At 44.3% G+C, this 21,814-nt stretch overlaps 1 protein-coding gene across 1 annotated transcript in view; it reads left to right on the top strand.

Annotated features, from left to right (window-relative positions):
* LOC137340518 (probable helicase with zinc finger domain) overlaps nt 1–21,814 on the top strand; it is a 223,433-nt gene that overhangs the window by 144,137 nt on the left and 57,482 nt on the right. The window contains exon 24 of the mRNA XM_068003017.1: nt 19,430–19,613. Coding sequence (XP_067859118.1) covers nt 19,430–19,613 — 184 coding nt within the window. The remainder of the gene's footprint in view (nt 1–19,429; nt 19,614–21,814) is intronic.

Genomic DNA, 21,814 nt, shown 5'->3' with positions numbered 1-21,814 from the left:
CCAAGCCCAGTCGACCCTGCAAAGTCCTCCTCACTAACATCTGGGGACTTGTGCCAAAATTTGGAGAGCTGTCCCATAGGCTAGTCAAGCAACAGCCTGACATTGCCATACTCACAGAATCATACCTTTCAGCCAACATCCCAGACTCTTCCATCCCCATCCCTGGGTATGTCCTGTCCCACCGACAGGACAGACCGACCAGAGGTGGTGGTACAGTGAAATAAAGTCAGGAGGGAGTGGCCCTGGGAGTCCTCAACATTGGCTCTGGACCCCATGAAATCTCATAGCATCAGGTCAAACATGGGCAAGGAAACCTCCTGCTGATTACCACCTACCGTCCTCCCTCAGCTGATGAATCAGTCCTCCTCCATGTTGAGCACCACTTGGAGGAAGCACTGAGGATAGCCAGGGCACAGAATGTACTCTGGGTGGGGGACTTCAATGTCCATCACCAAGAGTGGCTCGGTAGCACCACTACTGACCGAGCTGGCCAAGTCCTGAAGGACATAGCTGCGAGACTGGGCCTGTGGCAGGTGGTGAGCGAACCAACACGAGGGAAAAACTTACTTGACCTCGTCCTCACCAATCTACCTGTCGCAAATGCATCTGTCCATGACGGTATTGGTAGGAGTGACCACCGCACAGTCCTCGTGGAGACGAAGTCCCGTTTTCGCACTGAGGACACCATCCAACGTGTTGTGTGGCACTACCACCGTGCTAAATGGGATAGATTCAGAACAGATCTAGCAGCTCAAAACTGGGCATCCATGAGGCACGGTGGGCCATCAGCAGCAGAATTGTATTCCAGCATAATCTGTAACCTCATGGCCTGGCATAATCCTCACTCTACCATTACCAACAAGCCAGGGGATCAACCCTGGTTCAAGAGTGTAGAAGAGCATGCCAGGAGCAGCACCAGGCGTACCTAAAAATGAGGTGCCAACCTGGTGAAGCTACAACTCAGGACTACATGCATGCTGAAAAGCAGAAGCAACATGCTATAGACAGAGCTAAGTGATTCCACAACCAACGGATCAGATCAAAGCTCTGCAGTCCTGCCACATCCAGTCGTGAATGGTGGTGGACAATTAAACAACTAACGGGAAGAGGAGGCTCTGCAAACAACCCCATCCTCAATGATGGCGGAGTTTAGCACGTGAGTGCAAAAGACAAGTCTGAATCGTTTGCAGCCATCTTCAGCCAGGAGTGCCGAGTGGATGATCCATCTCTGCCTCCTCCCGATATCCCCACCATCACAGAAGCCAGTCTTCAGCCAATTCGATTCACTCCACGTGATATCAAGAAACGGCTGAGTGCACTGGACACAGCAAAGGCTATGGGCCCCGACAATATCCCAGCTGTAGTGCTGAGGACTTGTGCTCCAGAACTAGCTGCGCCTCTAGCCAAGCTGTTCCAGTACAGCTACAAGACTGGCATCTACCCGACAATGTGGAAAATTGCCCAGGTATGTCCTGTCCCCAAAAGCAGGACAAATCCAATCCGGCCAATTACCGCCCCATCAGTCTACTCTCAATCATCAGCAAAGTGATGGAAGGTGTCGTCGACAGTGCTATCAAGTGGCACTTACTCACCAATAACCTCCTCACTGATGCTCAGTTTGGGTTCCGCCAGGACCACTCGGCTCCAGACCTCGTTACAGCCTTGGTCCAAACATGGACAAGAGAGCTGAATTCCAGAGGTGAGGTGAGAGTGACTGCCCTTGACATCAAGGCAGCATTTAACCGAGTGTGGCACCAAGGAGCCCTTGTAAAATTGAAGTCAATGGAAATCAGGGGGAAAACTCTCCAGTGGCTGGAGTCATACCTAGCACAAAGGAAGATGGTAGTGGTTGTTGGAGGCCAATCATCTCAGCCCCAGGGCATTGCTGCAGGAGTTCCTCAGGGCAGTGTCCAAGGCCCAATCATCTTCAGCTGCTTCATCAATGACCTTCCCCCCCATCATAAGGTCAGAAATGGGGATGTTCGCTGATGATTGCACACTGGTTAGGCCACAGCTGGAGTACTGTGTGCAGTTCTGGTCGCCACACTACAGGAAGGATGTGATCGCTTTGGAGAGGGTGCAGAGGAGATTCACCAGGATGTTACCAGGGCTGGAGCGCTTCAGCTATGAAGAGAGACTGGGAAGATTGGGTTTGTTTTCCTTGGAGCAGAGGAGGCTGAGGGGGGACATGATTGAGGTGTACAAAATTATGAGGGGCACAGATGGGATGGATACTAAGGAGCTTTTTCCCTTCGTTGAGGGTTCTATAACAAGGGGACATAGATTCAAGGTAAAAGGCGGGAGGTTTGGAGGGGATTTGAGAAAGAACTTTTTCACCCAGAGGGTGGTTGGAGTCTGGAACTCACTGCCTGAAAGGGTTGTGGAGGCAGGAACCCTCACAACATTCAAGAAGCATTTGGATGAGCACTTGAAATGCCATAGCATACAAGGCTACGGACCAAATGCTGGAATATGGGATTAGAGTAGACAGGGCTGATGGCCGGCGCGGACACGATGGGCCGAAGGGCCTCTATCCGTGCTGTATAACTCTATGACTCTATGACTCTAAGTGGCAAGTAACATTCGTGCCAGAAAAGTGCCAGGCAATGACCATCTCCAACAAGAGAGAGTCCAACCACCTCCCCTTGACTTTCAACGGCATTACCATCGCCGAATCCCCCACCATCAACATCCTGGGGGTCACCATTGACCAGAAACTTAACTGGACCAGCCATATAAATACTGTGGCTACGAGAGCAGGTCAGAGGCTGGGTATTCTGCGGCGAGTGACTCACCTCCTGACTCCCCAAAGCCTTTCCACCATCTACAAGGCACAAGTCAGGAGTGTGATGGAATACTCTCCACTTGCTTGGATGAATGCAGCTCCAACAACACTCAAGAAGCTCGACACCATCCAGGACAAAGCAGCATGTTTGATTGGCACCCCATCCACCACCCTAAACATTCACTCCCTTCACCACCAGCGCACCGTGGCTGCAGTGTGTACCATCCACAGGATGCACTGCAGCAACTCGCCAAGGCTTCTTCGACAGCACCTCCCAAACCCGCGACCTCTACCACCAAGAAGGAGAAGAGCAGCTGGCACATGGGAACAACATCACCTGCACGTTCCCCTCCAAGTCACACACCATCCCGACTTGGAAATATATCGCCGTTCCTTCATCGTTGCTGGCTCAAAATCCTGGAACTCCCTTCCTAACAGCACTGTGGGAGAACCGTCACCACACGGACTGCAGCGGTTCAAGGCGGCGGCTCACCACCACCTTCTCAAGGGCAATTAGGGATGGGCAATAAATGCCGGCCTCACCAGCGACGCCCACATCCCATGAACGAATATAAAAAAATATGGGGATCGGGTGGGAAAATGGAGTTCAGGTTGAAGATCAGCCATGATTTTATTGAATGGCGGAGCAGGCTCGAGGGGCTGCATGGCCTACTCCTCCTATTTCTTATGTTCTTGTGTTTGACAATGTGTGAGGTACTCTTTAAATGCAAGTTATAATATTGTCTCTACCAGTTGAAGAATGAGACCAACTGTTCAAGTTATACCCTAATTATTTCATTTGTACTAATAAAATTTTATGGCATCTCCAAACCATTATTCCCCGGGCCTGTAAACAGAGGTAGATCATTCCCTTCAACGTGACCAGGAAGTGTATCGTAGCCATTGGGTATTGGGCAGTTCTGCTGCCAGGGGCTGCCTCGACAAACAGCTCTGGCAGATTACATGTGCAGAGGACCTCATCAGAGAGACAACCATCAAAGATAAATCCCTCAAAATATAAGGGATCATTGACTGGCCTGGGATTATACTGTATAACAGGGACTTTCAGGTTGTTCTCCCAATTGAGATGAATTGAGCACGTGAGATTATTCAAAGCAGTGTTGCAGCAGAGCAGGAGATTGGGACTGAATGGACAGGCTGGCGAAGGTATTGTGGAAAGAATGACCAAGATGATATCACCGAAGGATGACAATCTACGACACTTAATCTATTGTGATACATCATCTGGAAAATATAGAATGGCATGATTTTTATTTCTCATTTTTAAAAAATTAGTTCATGGGATGTGGGCGTCTCCAGCAAGGCCAGCATTTATTGCCAATCCCTAATTGCCCTTGAGAAGGTGGTGGTGAGCCGCCGCCTTGAACCGCTGCAGTCCGTGTGGTGAAGGTTTTCCCACAGTGCTGTTAGGTCGGAGTTCCAGGATTTTGACCCAGCGACGATGAAGGAACGACGATATATTTCCAAGACAGGATGGTGTGTGACTTGGAGGGGAACGTGCAGGTGGTGTTCCCATGTGCCTCCTGCCCTTGTCCTTCTAGGTGGTCGAGGCCACTGGTTTGGGGGGGGGTGCTGTCAAAGAAGCCTTGGCGAGTTGCTACAGTGCATCCTGTAGATGGAAAATGCTGTAGCCTCGGTGCACTGGTGGTAAAGGGAGTGGATATTTAGGGTGGTGGATGGGGTGTCAATCAAGTGGGCTGCTTTGTCCTGGATGGTGTCGAGCTTCTTGAGCGTTGTTGGAGCTGCGCTCATCCAGGCAAGTGGAGAGTATTCCATCACACTCCTGACTTGTGCCTTGTAGATGGTGGAAAGGCTTTGGGTAGTCAGGAGGTGAGTCACTCACCACAGAATACCCAGCCTCTGACCTGCTCTTGTAGCCACAGTATTTATGTGGCTGGTTCAGTTAAGTTTCTGGTCAATGGTGACCCCCAGGATGTTGATGGTGGGGGATTCGGTGATGGTAATCCCGTTCAATGTCAAGGGGAGGTGGTCAGACTCTCTCTTGTTGGAGATGGTCATTGCCTGGCACTTGTCTGGCGCGTTTGTTACTTGCCACATATCAGCCCAAACCCTGGATGTTGTCCAGGCCTTGCTGCATGCGGGTACGAACTGCTTCATTATCTGTGGGGTTGCAAATGGAACTGAATACTGTGCAATCATCAGCGAACATTCCCATTTCTGACCTTATGATGGAGGGAAGGTCATTGATGAAGCAGCTGAAGATGGTTGGGCCTAGGACACTGCCCTGAGGAACTCCTGCAGCAACGTTCTGGGGCTGAGATGATTAACCTCCAACAACCACTACCATCTTCCTTTGTGCTAGCTATGACTCCAGCCACTGGAGAGTTTTCCCCCGATTCCCTTTGACATCAATTTTACAAGGGCTCCTTGGTGCCACACTCGGTTAAATGCTGCCTTGATGTCAAGGGCAGTCACTCTCGCCTCACCTCTGGAATTCAGCTCTCTTGTCCATGTTTGGACCAAGGCTGTAATGAGGTCTGGAGCCGAGTGGTCCTGGCGGAACCCAAACTGAGCATCGGTGAGCAGGTTATTGGTGAGTAAGTGCCGCTTGTTAGCATTGTCAACGACACCTTCCATCACTTTGCTGATGATTGAGAGTAGACTGATGGGGCGGTTATTGGCCGGATTGGATTTGTCCTGCTTTTTGTGGACCAGGCATACCTGGGCAATTTTCCACATTGTCAGGTAGATTCCAGTGTTGTAGCTGTACTGGAACAGTTTGGCCAGAGGCGCGGCAAGTTCTGGAGTACAAGTCTTCAGCACTACTCGGATGTTGTCAGGGCCCATAGCCTTTGTTGTATCCAGTGCACTCAGCCGTTTCTTAATATCATGTGGAGTGAATCGAATTGGCTGAAGACTGGCTTCTGTGATGGTGGGGCTATCGGGAGGAGGCTGAGATGGATCATTGACTTGGCACATCTGGCTGAAGATGGTTGCAAATGCTTCAGCCTTGTCTTTTGCACTCACCTCCTGGACCCTGCCATCATTGAGGATGGGGATGTTCACAGAGCCTCCTCCTCCCGTTAGTTGTTTAATTGTCCACCTCCATCACGACTGGATGTGGCAGGACTGCCACATATCATACTAGGATACAACACAGGAGGCCTTTCGGCCCATCGTGCCTCTGCCGGCTCTTTGGTATAGCTATCCAATTAGTCCACTCCCCTGCTTTTTCCCCATAGCCCTGTAAATGTTTTCCCTTCAAGTATTTATCCAATTCCCTTTCGAAAGTTATTATTGAATCTGCTTCCACCACCCTTGCAGGCAGTGCATTCCAGATCATAACGACTCTCATTTAAAATTGCTTCCACGTGTCATCTCAGGTTCTTCTGCCAATCACCTTAAATCTGTGTCCTCTGGTTCCCGACCCTTCTGCCACTGGAATCAGTTTCTCATTTACTGTATCAAAAGCATTCATGATTTTGAGCACCCCTATCAAATCCCCCCTTAACCTTCTCTGCTCTAAAGAGAACAACCCCAGCTTCTCCAGTCTCGCCACATAACTGAAGTCCCTCATCCCTGGCACCATTCTAGTAACTCTTCTGCACCCTCTCTAAGGCCTTGACATCTTTCCTAATGTGTGATGGCCAGAATTGAACACAGTACTCGAGCTGAGGCCTAACCAATGTTTTATAAAGGTTCAGCATAACTTCCCTGCTTTTGTACTGTACATCTCTATTAATAAAACCCAGGATCCTATATGCTTTTTTAACAGCCTTCTCAACTTGCCATGCCACCTTTAAAGATTTGTGTACGTACACCCCCAGATTTAGTTTATATTGCCTCTCCCCATTCTTCTACCAAAATGTATCACTTCACACTCCTCAGCGTTAAATTTCATCTGCCATGTGTCTGCCCATTTCACCAGTCTGTCTCTGTCCTCCTGAGGTCTGTTACTACCCTCCACATTGTTTACCACATTTCCGAGTTTCATGTTATCTGAAAACTTTGAAATTATACCCTGCATACCCAAATCCAAGTCCTCTGCATTAGTTCTTATCCATACATTATGGATCTCATCTCACAGCTGACAAAGCCCAAACTGGACATAATATTTAAATAATGTTAAAACACTTCTACTTTGGTAAGGGATCATTGGTAAGAAAGTACGTGATTCCATTTACCCTGTGAGGGAGCTATGATAGTTTAGCACTGCTGCAAGAATTAAAGAACAGATGTTTCATCCAACGTTAACAGTTGGCCAGAATAGTCATCCTTATTGATGAGTTTTCTTCCAGATTGCCGGTATGGTCTTCCAGGAGTGCTAATGCAAAGAATCTTTTTTGTGTTGGATGACCCCTAAATACAAGCATCTGAGAATAATGGTATTATTGGATGGCATGTCATCTGAAAGTCTGGTTGCTGCTTCTCTTGTCATCAGGTACTTCAGAGAGGAGAGTTCTCACCTTCGAGCAGCTTTGTCGCCCTGATAATACTTGTGTTCATGTAACGCCTCATTATGTTGAAACATAATGTCCTTGTGTCATAGTGTCTGAGGCCCAACCATCTTCAGCTGCTTCATCAATGACCTTCTCTCCATCATAAGGTCAGAAATGGGGATGTTTGCTTATGATTGCACAGTGTTCGGTTCCATTCACAACCCCTCAGATAATGAAGCAGACCGTGCCCGTGTGCAGCAAGACCTGGACAACATCCAGGCTTGGGCTGATAAGTGTCAAGTAACATTCGTGCCAAACAATGACCAACAAGAGAGAATCTAACCACCTCCCCTTGACATTCAACGGCATTACCATCACCGAATCCCCCACCATCAACATCCTGGGGGTCACCATAGACCAGAAACTTAACTGGACCAGCCACATAAATACTGTGGCTACAAGAGCAGGTCAGAGGCTGGGTGTTGTGTGGCGAGTGACTCACCTCCTGACTCCCCAAAGCCTTTCCACCATCTCCAAGGCACAAGTCAAGAGTGTGATGGAATACTCTCCACTTGCCTGGATGAGTGCAGCTCCAACAACACTCAAGAAGCTCGACACCATCCAGGACAAAGCAGCCCGCTTGATTGGCACCCCATCCACCAACCTAAACATTCACTCCCTCCACTACCGGCACAGAGTGGCTGTAGTGTGTATCATCCACAGGATGCACTGCAGCAACTCGCCAAGGCTTCTTCGACAGCACCTCCCTAACCGGCGACCTCTACCACCTGGAAGGACAAGGACAAGGGCAGCAGGCACATGGGAACAACACCACCTGCACATTCCCCTCCAAGTCACACACTATCCCGACTTGGAAATATGTCGCCGTTCCTTCATCGTCGTTGGATCAAAATCTTGGAATTCCCTAACAGCACTGCGGGAGAACCTTCACCACACAGACTGCAGCGGTTCAAGAGGGCGGCTCACCACCACCTTCTCAAGGGCAATTAGGGATGGCCGATAAATGCTGGCCTTGCCAGCGAAACCCACATCCCAAGAACAAATTTTTTTTTTAAATCTCAAAGCAATTCACACAATGAATTACTTATGAAGTGCAGTGAACATTATGCAGCCAAAGGAGCAGACATTCTGACCAGCAGCTTCCACAAACCACAGTGAGATGAATGGCCAGCAAATCAGCTTTTCGTGACTGAGGGAGGAAGGTTAGGATACTGGGAGAACTCTGCTTTTACACAACCTTGGTATAAACACCCATTTGAAGAATGACACTGGTGAATCAGAGCTTTTGCCCTGCACCAAATAGAGGTTTTAAAAAGTCGCCAGTGTTAAAATAAGAGCTGTCTTTCCTGACCTGAGGTTCAAAATAGTCAAGTAAATTTGTCATGATACAGATGCTTTGTCTTGGATGCTAATTAAGTTGTACTTAGTTGAAGCATTATCAGGTCTTGGGACAACAAATAATATGAACACCTGCTGGTCAGTAGTGTGTACCATTGTGTCCTTGATCCCAGCTGAATTATAGCTCTGTTCCTAGGCCTGAAATATATACTTAAAAACTTCTCTCAGCATCTTAGTTCTGTTTAGAGATCTGAAATCTATGGATTGATTTGAATCATTGTCGAAAACTTAAACTTAATATTACTTATTCTATACAATGCATTAACCCCCAAACACTTAATTCGGACAAGCGAGAATTTATTAAGAAACTTGTACAAGTGGAAGAGTGCCTCAAACAATGGTTGAGGCTACTTCTTCGCTGAGTTCAAGAAACAGCTCACGTTTATACAGTTCAGTAACGACATAGAATATGGGCGTACACGTACATTCTTTATTGGTTCAGGTAGTTCGTCAATCAAGTAGTGAGCCTGCCCCCCCCGAACGTCCATAGCCCTTTATTACTTTGGCACGTATGCCTGATCATTCTCATCCTCCCCACATTTCTGTCCTGGTTATCAGTGGGGCTGAAGTCAGTCTCAAGGCCACATGGCCATTCAAGAAACTGTATTCTCATTATATTTTTTGTAGTCAGCAATACCCTTATCTGCTACGGGGGGCCAGATGGTACTAAGCACCTGCTCAGCTAACTTAATTATCAACATACCAAGGCTAAAACGTAATTACACAATTGTACTTCTATGTGTTTTCGTGAGAAATTATTATGTGAGCTTTAAATTGAATTAGCTGGTCAGTTAATATGGTCAAATATCCATCATGCATTTCTACATTCGTGAGTTAAGTGTATTAGAGAGAGTTAATATGGTCAGGTATCTCTTTATGCATTTCCACATCATCAACTTACAACATTCAAGTGGGAAGGTCTGCAAAAGACTGTTTCATCCAAGAGTCGTAACACTTATCAAACTGTGCAAGAGATATGCCAGCATGTAGAAAGTCCTACAAGAGAGGGGGCGGTACTGGACCTAATTCTAGGGAATGTGGCCAGCCAAGTGGAAGAAGTGCTAGTAGGTGAGCACTTTGGTGACAGTGACCATAATTCGGTGAGATTTAAGGTGGTCATGGAAAAGGACAGGGAGGGGCCGGAAATAAAGGTTCTAAATTGGGGGAAGGCCGATTTTAATAGGATAAGGCAGGATCTGGCCAAAATGGACTGGGATCAGCTGCTTGTAGGAAAATCCGCATCGGAGCAATGGGAGTCTTTCAGAAGGGAGATTGAGACCATACAATGGCAACATGTTCCCGTAAAGGTCAAGGGTGGTTCCAAGAACTCCAGGGAACCTTGGATGTCAGGGGATATACGAGAATGGATTAGGAAAAAAAGGAGGGCTTTTGGCAGATACAAAAGGCTAAAGATGGAGGAAGCCCGAGAGGAGTACAAAAAGTGCAGGGGGATACTTAAAAAAGAAATTAGGAGATCAAGGAGGGGCCATGAAATAACACTGGCGAGCAAAATAAAGGAAAATCCTAAGATGTTTTATAAGTATATTAAGGGTAAGAGGATGACTAGGGAAAAAATAGGGCCCATTAGGGACAAAAATGGCAATCTGTGTGTGGAGCCGGCAGATGTAGGAGGGGTTCTAAATGAATTTTTTGCATCTGTTTTCACTATGGAGAAGGACGATGTAGACATAGAAATACGGCAGGGGGACTGTGATATACTCGAACATATTAACATCGAGCGGGAGGAGGTATTGGCGGTTTTAGCAGGCCTAAAAATGGATAAATCCCCAGGCCCGGACGAAATGTATCCCAGGCTACTGTGTGAGGCAAAGGAGGAGATTGCGGGGGCTCTGACACATATATTCAGAACCTCTCTGGCCACAGGGGATGTGCCAGAGGACTGGAGAACCGCTAATGTAATACCATTATTCAAGAAGGGGAGTTGGGAAAAACCGGGGAACTGCAGGCCAGTGAGCCTAACATCAGTGGTAGGAAAATTATTGGAAAAAATTCTGAAGGACAAAATTAGTCTCCACTTGGAGAAGCAAGGATTAATCAGGGATAGTCAACATGGCTTGGTCAAGGGAAGATCATGTCTGACTAATTTGATTGAATTTTGTGAGGGGGTGACTAGGCGTGTGGATGAGGGTAACGCAGTGGATGTGGTATACATGGATTTCAGTAAGGCCTTCGATAAAGTCCCCCACAGGAGACTGGTCAAGAAGGTACGAGCCCATGGAATCCAGGGTGCCTTGGCACTTTGGATACAAAACTGGCTTAGTGGCAGAAGGCAGAGGGTGATGGTCGAAGGTTGTTTTTGTGACTGGAAGCCTGTGGCCAGTGGGGTACCACAGGGATCGGTGCTGGGTCCCTTGCTGTTTGTGGTCTACATTAACGACTTGGATATGAATGTAAAAGGTATGATCAGTAAGTTCGCTGATGATACAAAGATTGGTAGGGTGGTAAATAGTGAGGAGGATAGCCTCAGTCTGCAGGACGATATAGATGGGTTGGTCAGATGGACGGAACAGTGGCAAATGGAATTTAACCCGGAAAAGTGCGAGGTGATGCACTTTGGAGGGACTAACAAGGCAAGGGAATACACAATGAATGGGAGGACCCTAGGCAAGACAGAGGGTCAGAGGGATCTTGGTGTGCAAGTTCACAGATCCCTGAAGGCAGCGGAACAGGTAGATAAGGTGGTAAAGAAGGCATATGGGATACTTGCCTTTATTAGCCGAGGCATAGAATATAAGAGCAAGGAGGTTATGATGGAGCTGTATAAAACACTGGTTAGGCCACAGCTGGAGTACTGTGTGCAGTTCTGGTCGCCACACTACAGGAAGGATGTGATCGCTTTGGAGAGGGTGCAGAGGAGATTCACCAGGATGTTACCAGGGCTGGAGCGCTTCAGCTATGAAGAGAGACTGGGAAGATTGGGTTTGTTTTCCTTGGAGCAGAGGAGGCTGAGGGGGGACATGATTGAGGTGTACAAAATTATGAGGGGCACAGATAGGATGGATACTAAGGAGCTTTTTCCCTTCGTTGAGGGTTCTATAACAAGGGGACATAGATTCAAGGTAAAAGGCGGGAGGTTTAGAGGGGATTTGAGAAAGAACTTTTTCACCCAGAGGGTGGTTGGAGTCTGGAACTCACTGCCTGAAAGGGTTGTGGAGGCAGGAACCCTCACAACATTCAAGAAGCATTTGGATGAGCACTTGAAACGCCATAGCATACAAGGCTACGGACCAAATGCTGGAATATGGGATTAGAGTAGACAGGGCTGATGGCCGGCGCGGACACGATGGGCCGAAGGGCCTCTATCCGTGCTGTATGACTCTATGACTCTCTATGTTCTAAAAAGGGTATTTTAAAGCCTCGTAGGCTGTTTTTATCTTTATTGTTTTACGTATTGTATTTTTAGTATCTTGCTGTGCCTTACTGCTTCTGTGTATTAATCCACTGGTAAATAAATCTCTTAGTTTTTCTTGTACACATTGGTCCAACAGTATGATACTTACTGCTTTTGGAAAAGACCAGAGAACTTGGACAACTCACTTGATCGTCAAAATTCAATTCCACAATAAAAGAGTAATTGTTAATCCTGAATATGCTGCCTCCGTTGCAGCAAGTTTATACGGGAACAGGTTTCAGTTTATAGGAGACTCGGTATATTTCTGGAAACCATCTTTTTGCTGTGAAAATAAGATGAAGTGTTCAGGGAGGAAGCCTGAACTGTAACTGGCACTTCTGTCGGTGCAGACCTGGAGTGCTGATGTGGATCATAAATTGGAGCACGGGTATGGGCTTTACACCTAAAACCTTCTAACCCAGAGATGAGAGTTCTGCCAAGGTGACGTTATTTGGATCAATCTTCCGAATTGGGGGTCAGTTGAGTGGTTGTACCAGATCAGCGTCAGGGCGGGTCCTACTGTTGATGGGAATTATTATTAGCTTGACAAATAACTTAATGCTTTCTTCATACATATGTATATGCTGTGCTGGATTCGTGTTCATCCTGTAAAGGCAAAGAGGGACGGTAATGTTTTGACAGCTGTTTGGTGCCAGTTAAAAATAAAATATTCCATGAATTTTTCACAGGGGTCACTTTCCTTCATGCTCTGGTGATCTGCCACTTTATTATGCACTCTGGTGTTAATGCAGACATGACCCATACTTGAATTTGAAGTGGTGTGTTTCTGAACATCCCAGTATTCTTGACCTTTTACCTGCAATCAATTTCTAACCTAGCCCAGGGCTACAAACCCCCTGCACTTTATGAAAATGACATTATTCTGTACTTTACTTTTATATAGGATATGATTGTTTTCTCTATTTAGCACATCTGTTCTTTTGCACTCATTGTGCAGTACATTTACATCAAGTCTACAGCACAGAAACAGGTCATTCGGCCCAACAGGTCTATGCCAGTGTTTATGCTCCACTTGAGCCTCCTCTCTCCCTTTTTCATCTCCCTCAATCAGCATAACCTTCTATTCCTTTCTCTTTCGTATGCTAATCTACCTTCCCCTTAAATGCATCTATGCTATTTGCCTCAACTACTACTTGTGGTAGTGCGTTCCACATTCTTACCACTCTTTGGGGGGAGAAAAGTTTCTCCTGAATTCCCTATTGGATTTATTAGTGACTATCTTATATTTATGACCTCTAGTTTTGGACTCCCCCACAAATGGAAACATTTTCCCTATGTCTACCCTATCAAACTCTTTCATTATCTTGAAGACCTCTATCAGGTCACCCCTCAGCCTTCTCTTTTCTAGAGAAAAGAACCCCCGCCTGTTCGGTCTTTCCTGATAGGTATATCCTCTCAGTTCTGGTATCATCCTTGTGAATCTCTTTTGCACCTTCTCCAATGCCTCTATATCCTTTTTATAATACGGAGACCAGAACTGTGCACAGTACTCCAAGTGTGGTCTAACCAAGGTTCTATATAAGTTTAACATAACTTCTCTGCTTTTTCAGTACTCTCCTAGAAATGAACCCCAGTGCTTGGTCAGCATTTTTTATGGCGTTATTAACCTGCGTCGCTCCTTTTAATGATTTGTGTATCGGTCCCCGAGATCCCTTTGCTCCTATACCCCATTTAGATTCTTATTATCCAACCAAATGTGACCTCCTTATTCTTCTTACCAAAATGTACCACTTCACACTTACCTATATTGAAATTTATTTGCCAATTACACGCCCATTCTGCAAGTTTATTAATGTCTTGCATTTTAATGCATACTTCCTTTCTATTAACTACACCTCCCAATTTCGTGTCATCCGCAAATTTTGAAATTGTACTTCCAATTCCCATGTGCAAATCATTGATGTAAATTGTGAACGACATTCGTCCCAGCACCGATCCCTGTGGAACACCACTTCTCACCTTTTGCCAGTCTGAGTAGCTGCCCTTAACCCCTACTCTGTTTTCTATTTTGTAGCTTGCTTGCTATCCATTCTGCTACCTGTCCCCTGACTCCACATGCTCTGACCTTAGTCATGAGTTTACTATGTGGTACCTTATCGAAGGCCTTTTGAAAATTCAAATGTATTACATCTACTGCATTACCCTTGTCTACACTTTGTTACTTCTTCAAAGAATTCAGTAAGGTTGGTCAAGCACGACTTTTCCTTCTGAAATCCGTGCTGACTATTATTTTCATTTTCTATATGTCTTTCTATTAAATCTTTGAGTAAAGATTTCATTATTTTTGGAACATCGACATTAAGCTAACTAGTCTATAGTTCTGTGGACTTGTTCTATCTCCCTTTTTAAATATAGGAATAACGTTAGATGTCCACCTGTCCTCTGGCACTATTCCCTTTTCTAATGAATTTTTATATGTATGTAATAGTGCCTCTGCTATCTCTTCCCTAACTTCTTTTAATATGCTGTCATTACTCTTGGATCTGAGGTCACAGTTTCACTGCTTGAATCTCTAGATTCTAAATGGACCAACTTCTCATCAAATGGAGCACTGGACACAATTGAATGATAAAAGCAGTTTGTTAGAACACAGCCTCAGGCTAACAACACAGTGCAACGGCTTCACTCTGCACACAGCAATAGAGCAGGATATAAATAAAACAACTGCAGTCAGGCATATAACATGACCAACAGTAACATTCTCTGTTATGAGAGTATTAAAAGATTTTAAGGGGAGGTTGCTGCATAGACTCCCAATAAGTAAACTGAGGTAAGGGAAATGATTTACCATTTTCATATGGGTTTGCTTTTCCCTTTTAAGTATCGTTTGCATTTAGAATACTAGATAGCAAGGACTGGAGAAAATGCTGAAAGCAGGTCTGTCAACATCCGTAAAGAGATAAACATTAACCTCTCTCCTTGCCACAGATGCTGATGGACCTCCTGTGCATCTCTGACATTTCTGTTTTTTAATCTCAGTTTTCCAGCAGTTGCAGTTTTTTCCCTTTTAAATCTAATCCAGAGATTTAGATGTCTGAAACTGAGAGCAATTCATCATTGCCCAAACTGGCAAATTACATTAAATTACTCTTTGTCGTTTCTAATTTGTAAAAAGTCTATACTGGATAGTAATCCTTACTAAGACACTGCTTTATTCTCCAGTCTGAGTTTGTGAGGTAAGCTGGCAGCTGAAAACACTGTGTGGCATCCATAGGTTACGATATAGCATGTTTACCATGGATTAATTTGCAGTTAATTTGGAGGGAATTTCTGCACCTAATATTTGATTTTATGCAACCAGCAAATATCCCACCCCCATTAATTTCAGTTAGGTCTTTTCTGGGTAGTATGATTTAGCTAGTCAGTACACATAACACAACCAATTATTGTCCCTGTTTTATCCTCTTCATAAATGTTAATCCTTTAATTATTCATCTAAGCAGTCTGTTTAATGCCGACTTATTAATTAACTCCTGTATTGGAGCTGCGCCAGTGTAAATGTCATACTTCTGACAATTTGAAGATGTCTTGCACTGTTCTGGTACTGTAAATATAAAACCAATTTCTTTATTTGTAGTTGCCTGTGTAAACCTCAGAGTGCCTCATAAAATGGTGCTAAGCAGAGTGATTTATTTTCATTTCCCCCTCCAAGCCCCAAGGTATAAGAGGGTTTCCAGTGCACTTGGGACCATACCCTAGCAAGAGGTGCTGATTCTTGGTGGGGTATGGGTCCTAGGGTGCTGGCAACTCTCTGGTAGCTTGTACAAATGGCCATTCTCCATGTCTAACTCCAATAAATGGCACCAGTCATTCTGACTTTAGGACATCACAGTCGAGCCTGATCTTCTCTGCACTTAATGACCAAACACTTGCGCTTTCCAATAGTGGTCATTGGATAGTAATCAGGATCAGGAACCCTGTTTGAGATCAGTCAACTACATGCAGATGGGGAATCAAAGCTGGAACTTTCCAGGCCAATCTCCAGGATTCTCTGCAATTGGTTCTCTCTCTAATGCGCCTGTATCTGTTACAGAATGGAAATGCTAGGTATTTAAGGAACTGAAATAGATTGAAATTAAGGCTGTGTCCTACCAGGTAGGTGATCATTCTACAGTATTTATTCTTATAGGGATGGGAAGTAATTTATATTTGAATGCTATATACCTTCCTTGAAATGTTATGCTGAAGATGACAGTGCAAACAGAAATGCATGTTAATGATCCAAGTCAATTGTATTTGAAATGACGTAATGTACACATTTGTACCAGTAAAACACTGAACACACAAGGTGCTGCAGTCTTTCTATATTAGGTTTCCACCTTATCGCTGTAATGGTTGCTGTGTGGAAATGTGAACAGGACGTTGCCACTCACTTAGTGTCTTGAGTCATCTTCAGATCTCTGTTTGCCTGTGGAGACTACTAACTGGTCGTTAATGACCCAGATTAGTTTTGTCTCCTTTTTTAAGAATGGGTACCACATTGGCCACTCTTTAGTCCTCCGGCTCACATCCACACTCAATAGAGCCTGAATTATAATATCCTGGGCCTCAGCAATTTCCTCCCTCAACAGCCTGCAGCCAGAGCTCTTTGGCAGCAGTTCATGGAACAGCGTTTCAGCTGAATGATCCCTGCGCCCTCTGCCACATTAACAGTCATGTCCAACATCTGTACCAGTCACTGCACCCTCCAATAATCTACTTCTGCCCAACATCGATATACATGTCATCTGACATTGCAGGGTCACCAGCTACTGCCAGAACACTTTGCAGACAAAGATTTCAAAAAGGTTTATAATTTTACTGTCATAACAACCCTCTGTGCAAAGAAACTTGATGATCTTGAATTTATGCCCTTTAGCCATTGACTGACTGATCAATGGAAATAGTCTTTCCCTATTTACCTTCAGAAAGCACAGGATGATTTTCTGCTCCTTCGCTGTTGGCCCCGATGTTAAATCATCAAATTAAATCTTGGAAATCAGTGGTTTGGTGTGAAGCCTTGATTTGAATCAAGTGTAACAGATTGCAGTCACTAATGTGCAAACGTTGTCCCTTCATGACAATTTGGTTAAAATTTAGGACATCCTGATTGACCATCCATGATCTGCTTGAGAGAACTTTTTATAATGAGGAAGGGTGTCATCCATTTTAAGAGCACTTCGACTTCCTTTCGTTAATCAACATATCTATTGCCTGTCTCCATGTCAGTATAAAAAAAATTAAGATGAAATGAGCATCTTGCTGTACCTGTCATGGTATTGCATCCAAATGCCTTTCATTCACTGTGAGTAATGCATTACTAAAGCAAATCACTTAGAGTTATTCTGCTTGTACCTCTATAGACTTTGCTTAGCCATTCACTAAAACTCGATGTGCCTTATCAGGTGCATTAATATTTGTGTTTAAAAGCAGCCAGTTTCCTAGCGACCCTGAATTCTCAATGCTAGTCATCCATTGATTTCATATTCAAACAGTTTCCATTTGTTGGTGCTTTCACCTGGCGCATCTTCATTTCTTGTAGTTTAGAAATAAAAAGACTGTGCACTGTGTACCCGCTATTAAGCAGTGTCTTATGACTGAATGAACAGGATTGGGGATGGTATTCAAACCATGATGGGTAGTGAGCAAGATTTGCAGAGAATAGGAAGGATTTGGGCAAAATCTACATTCAGGCAGATGGGCAAAAAGTATTGTGTCTGCAACACTGAAACCCACATGAGAAGGTCTGATATGTCTTTAAAATTGTAAATAAGTTTCTTGTAGCTGTTTGCACACACACTAAAAACCCACATTGAGTCAGTTTCCTCACCCTTAACTGTCCTGGTGACATGATTTGTAAGCAGTCTCATTTAATCAGTGCACCTCGGTATATAATCATTTTGGCAGTGCCAATTTTTCTAACCGCCCCCCCCCCCACCCCCACTCAGCCCAGTCTGCATTAAAATAAGGGAGGAAAGAAACTGGTATTAAACCTAAATGCAGTAAGATTTCAGGAGTTCATTTATCAACCACGTAACTGTTGGTGTCTGCAGTAACTGCACCTGTAGCTCTTAAATAATCAGTCATTTCAGTTTGCCATTCCATTGTAATCACAAAGTAGTATAACATGATTAAGTTTTTAGCAGTTTGCTATTCGGGGGCTCTTTAATATTCTGTTAACGTGCAGTGACGCTTGTCATTCTAATTTTGAACAGCAAGCCACTGCAGTCAGCTTTGTATTATAATTTTCTCATGTAGCACAGAAATTGAGATTCAGCCTAAAAGCTATGAAGTAGGTGAATAAAAAAGGTTCAGTAGAATTTCATTACTATATAGCTGCAGCTATACAAACCCTGGTTAGACCACACCTGGAGTACTGTGAGCAGTTCTGGGCACCGCACCTTCGGAAGGACATATTGGCCTTGGAGGGAGTGCAGCGTAGGTTTATTAGAATGATACCCGGACTTCAAGGGTTAAGTTACGAGGAGAGATTACACAAATTGGGGTTGTATTCTCTGGAGTTTCGAAGGTTAAGGGGTGATCTGATCGAAGTTTATAAGATATTAAGGGGAACAGATAGGGTGGATGGAGAGAAACTATTTCCGCTGGTTGGGGATTTTAGGAGTAGGGGGCACAGTCTAAAAATTAGAGCCAGACTTTTCAGGAGCGAGATTAGAAACCATTTCTACACACAAAGGGTTGTAGAAGTTTGGAACTCTCTTCCGCAAATGGCAATTGATACTAGCTCAATTGCTAAATTTAAATGTGAGATAGATAGCTTTTTGGCAACCAAAGGTATTAAGGGATATGGGCCAAAGGCAGGTATATGGAGTTAGATCACAGATCAGCCATGATCTTAACAAATGGCGGAGCAGGCACGAAGGGCTGAATGACCTACTCCTGTTCCTATGTTCCTATATTTGTTCATCTGTACGTTTAACAAAAAATGAAAGCAATCTGATCGTGCTGAAGAATGTAATGAAAGTGTCAAATGTAATCTCAAATAGCTACAGATGACATTGAGATAATTTTACAGATTAACAGTAAATTATTACACGTTTTCTCTCTTTTTGAAAATGCCAATGTTGTGAGGTGCACTTATTAAAGAACTGTTCTCTTTTCCACCCCCCCCAGAAAAAACAATATACGATCGCATTGAGGATGTTTTAGATTTTGCAATGCATATTATTTTAGCAAAAGTGGCTGTAGAATTACTTGTAATCCTTGATTTGTTTATTAGGACTGTATTATTAGTCCATATTTATAATACAGAAGACCTTTTTTGATAAATCTGTGTCCTTGACAAAGATGCAACATAAAGCCCTATTGGTTAGCATTTAATAAAGGCAAACTTCACTGGTTACTTATGTTGTTTATTCTGACTCTGTTTAGGTCACCTGGTCAGGATACCAGAACAGATTGGCATTAGACCCGAGGCTTGTGGCTCGTCAGGCTGCCATGGCGTACAATTTCAACCTCTTACAGGCTCAAGGAAGGCTTTCACCTGGTCCTTATAACCTTGGGACTTCACCACATCAGTTGCACATGGACAGAGATCTGGAACATGCAAAATCTGGTGAGTTATTGTTCATGGAATTTAATACACTGGGATACAGTGGCTGGGTCCACCTTTCAAAAGTTCAGAATGGGCATCTTCTATCCATGTAGGGCACCTGACCAGAGTTGAATATTGGACATGTAAAGATAGATTAATATTCTAACGTTTTACTGTAGGTCATACATGGTCTGTGGAAGGAATGTACTGATGTGCAGAATGGAGGTTTCTTGCTGTCTTTTGTCCTTGTGGTGTATTATAACCATTGAAAATGACAACTACGGACACTAATTAAATAAAAGCGCACGCCCATCAAGATAACACTTTCCTCTCTTGATCCAAAAAGAATGAACTTATAGATGGATGTTAGGGCAGACATATTCTGCCAATTTGAGCTTGATGACCTGTTTTCCATTACAACTACAAAAAGCTAATGCTGAGTAGGTGGGGGGAGGGAAGATGGGTGGGTGGCGTGGATGGGGGAGGAATTGTCCACTCCAAATTTGAAGCAACTTTAGTATAATTGGAACTTCATGAGGAATACTGTCACTTCTAACAGCTGCACTTCAACTGACAAGTTTAATATCCATTGAACACTAATCATCGCATTTCATCGGATTGCTTGGAAATTTGCAGTGAAGATTTCTGCACATACTTCCTCCACTTGTTGAAATACGGTTTCTCACTCTGTGCTCTTAAAGGGAATAAAATGACATATGAAAATTTCCTTGTGGCAGAGATGTTGGGGGGCGAGGGTTGGGTTAGACGATTTGGTTTTGTTTTCTGTATTTATACATGTGGGGAAGTCGGGAATTTGTGATAAGGACATTCTTCGGTGTTGCGATCCGGCGACCACAAATGCTGGAAACCTGAAATAAAAACAAAATATGGTCGAAATGCACCTGAAAGAGAAAAACTAGACATTCCAGGTAGAACCCATGGTTCTGAACTTCACACTTTTGTTACTCTTTCATATGCTGACAGACCTGCTGTGCATTTCCACTGTTTTTATTTCATTCTTTCATGTCTCTCTGTTGTAGCAAAGCAGAAGATGTCTGTGATTAATGCTATCAGCTGATAGACAGACTGTATACTGCAGTTAAATCCTCTTGTATGGATCTCCTGTGTCCAAGCTGCTTTGATGCCCTTTAACCAGGTGGTTCTGTTAATCCGTTTGCACCTTCTATTGGGCAGGCCAGCAAGCAATTCCATTTTTCTGAACTTTTCAATGCAAGGATCAGCAAACAAATATGAAGTACAATGTTTTTTCTCAAAATGAAGTTGCTAATATCTGGTTGAAATCTGTGTAGGCTGAGATGTTGTTCACCTCTGTTTAGGACAATCATTCTGTGAGATAGCTGGCTGCGGCTGCAGCTACAGGTCGAGCAGGATGTTCTGTTATTGAGTCTTGAAGATAGTGGCTACTAAGCTGAGCCTAACCTCCATGGTGCTAAATTCTATCGAAACAGTACTGTTGGTAGAGGTGTAGAGGGATGGTGGTCGCTTATGCTAGGCACAATAGTATTCGTGATTGGTGTGCATCTATTGATGATCGTGTACAAGACAATAACAACTTGCAATTATATAGCATCTTTCAAGTACAATGACGACACCCAGCTCTACCTCACTACCACTTCTTTTGACCCCTCCACTGCCTCTGTGTTGTCAGACTGCTTGTCCAAGATCCACTACTGGATGAGTAGAAATTTTCTCCAATTAAACATTGGGAAGACCGAAGCCATTGCCTTCGGTCCCTACCACAAACTCCGTTTCCCAGCCACCGATTCCTTCCCTCTCACCAGCCACTGTGTCCTGCTGAACCACAGGAATACTCTTATACATAAAATTTCTATCTCCCTTTCCCTTTACTTGGTCTGCATGATATAGCCAAACAGGCATATTTCACAGGAGTCCGAGGTAGGAGCCGGAATGTGCAAGACAGAACAGCATCTGTAATAATATAGATATTTAAGTGTCTAGTGTTCAAACTGCATGACTGTAATATCCATAAAAATGTGGAACAGGAGATGTTTTCATGCAAATGCAGCTCTTCACTGTCCAGACACATCCCAGTTTCTGCCCCTGGGTCTTGTGTAATCTACCTGTCCAGCTGTATCACTTAGACCAAATGAGTGCAAATGAAGATTTTTCTATCTAGTTTCTGAGCAGGAGTACTTTTAACAGATAATTTTACCCATTTTCCAGCAATAAACCTCCCAAAT

This window comes from Heptranchias perlo, chromosome 22, assembly GCF_035084215.1.
Source record: "Heptranchias perlo isolate sHepPer1 chromosome 22, sHepPer1.hap1, whole genome shotgun sequence".
In the NCBI taxonomy this organism is placed as follows: Eukaryota; Metazoa; Chordata; class Chondrichthyes; order Hexanchiformes; family Hexanchidae; genus Heptranchias; species Heptranchias perlo.
The sequence above is the reverse complement of the archived record's forward strand: the minus strand, read 5'-3'. Positions and strand labels throughout refer to the sequence as shown.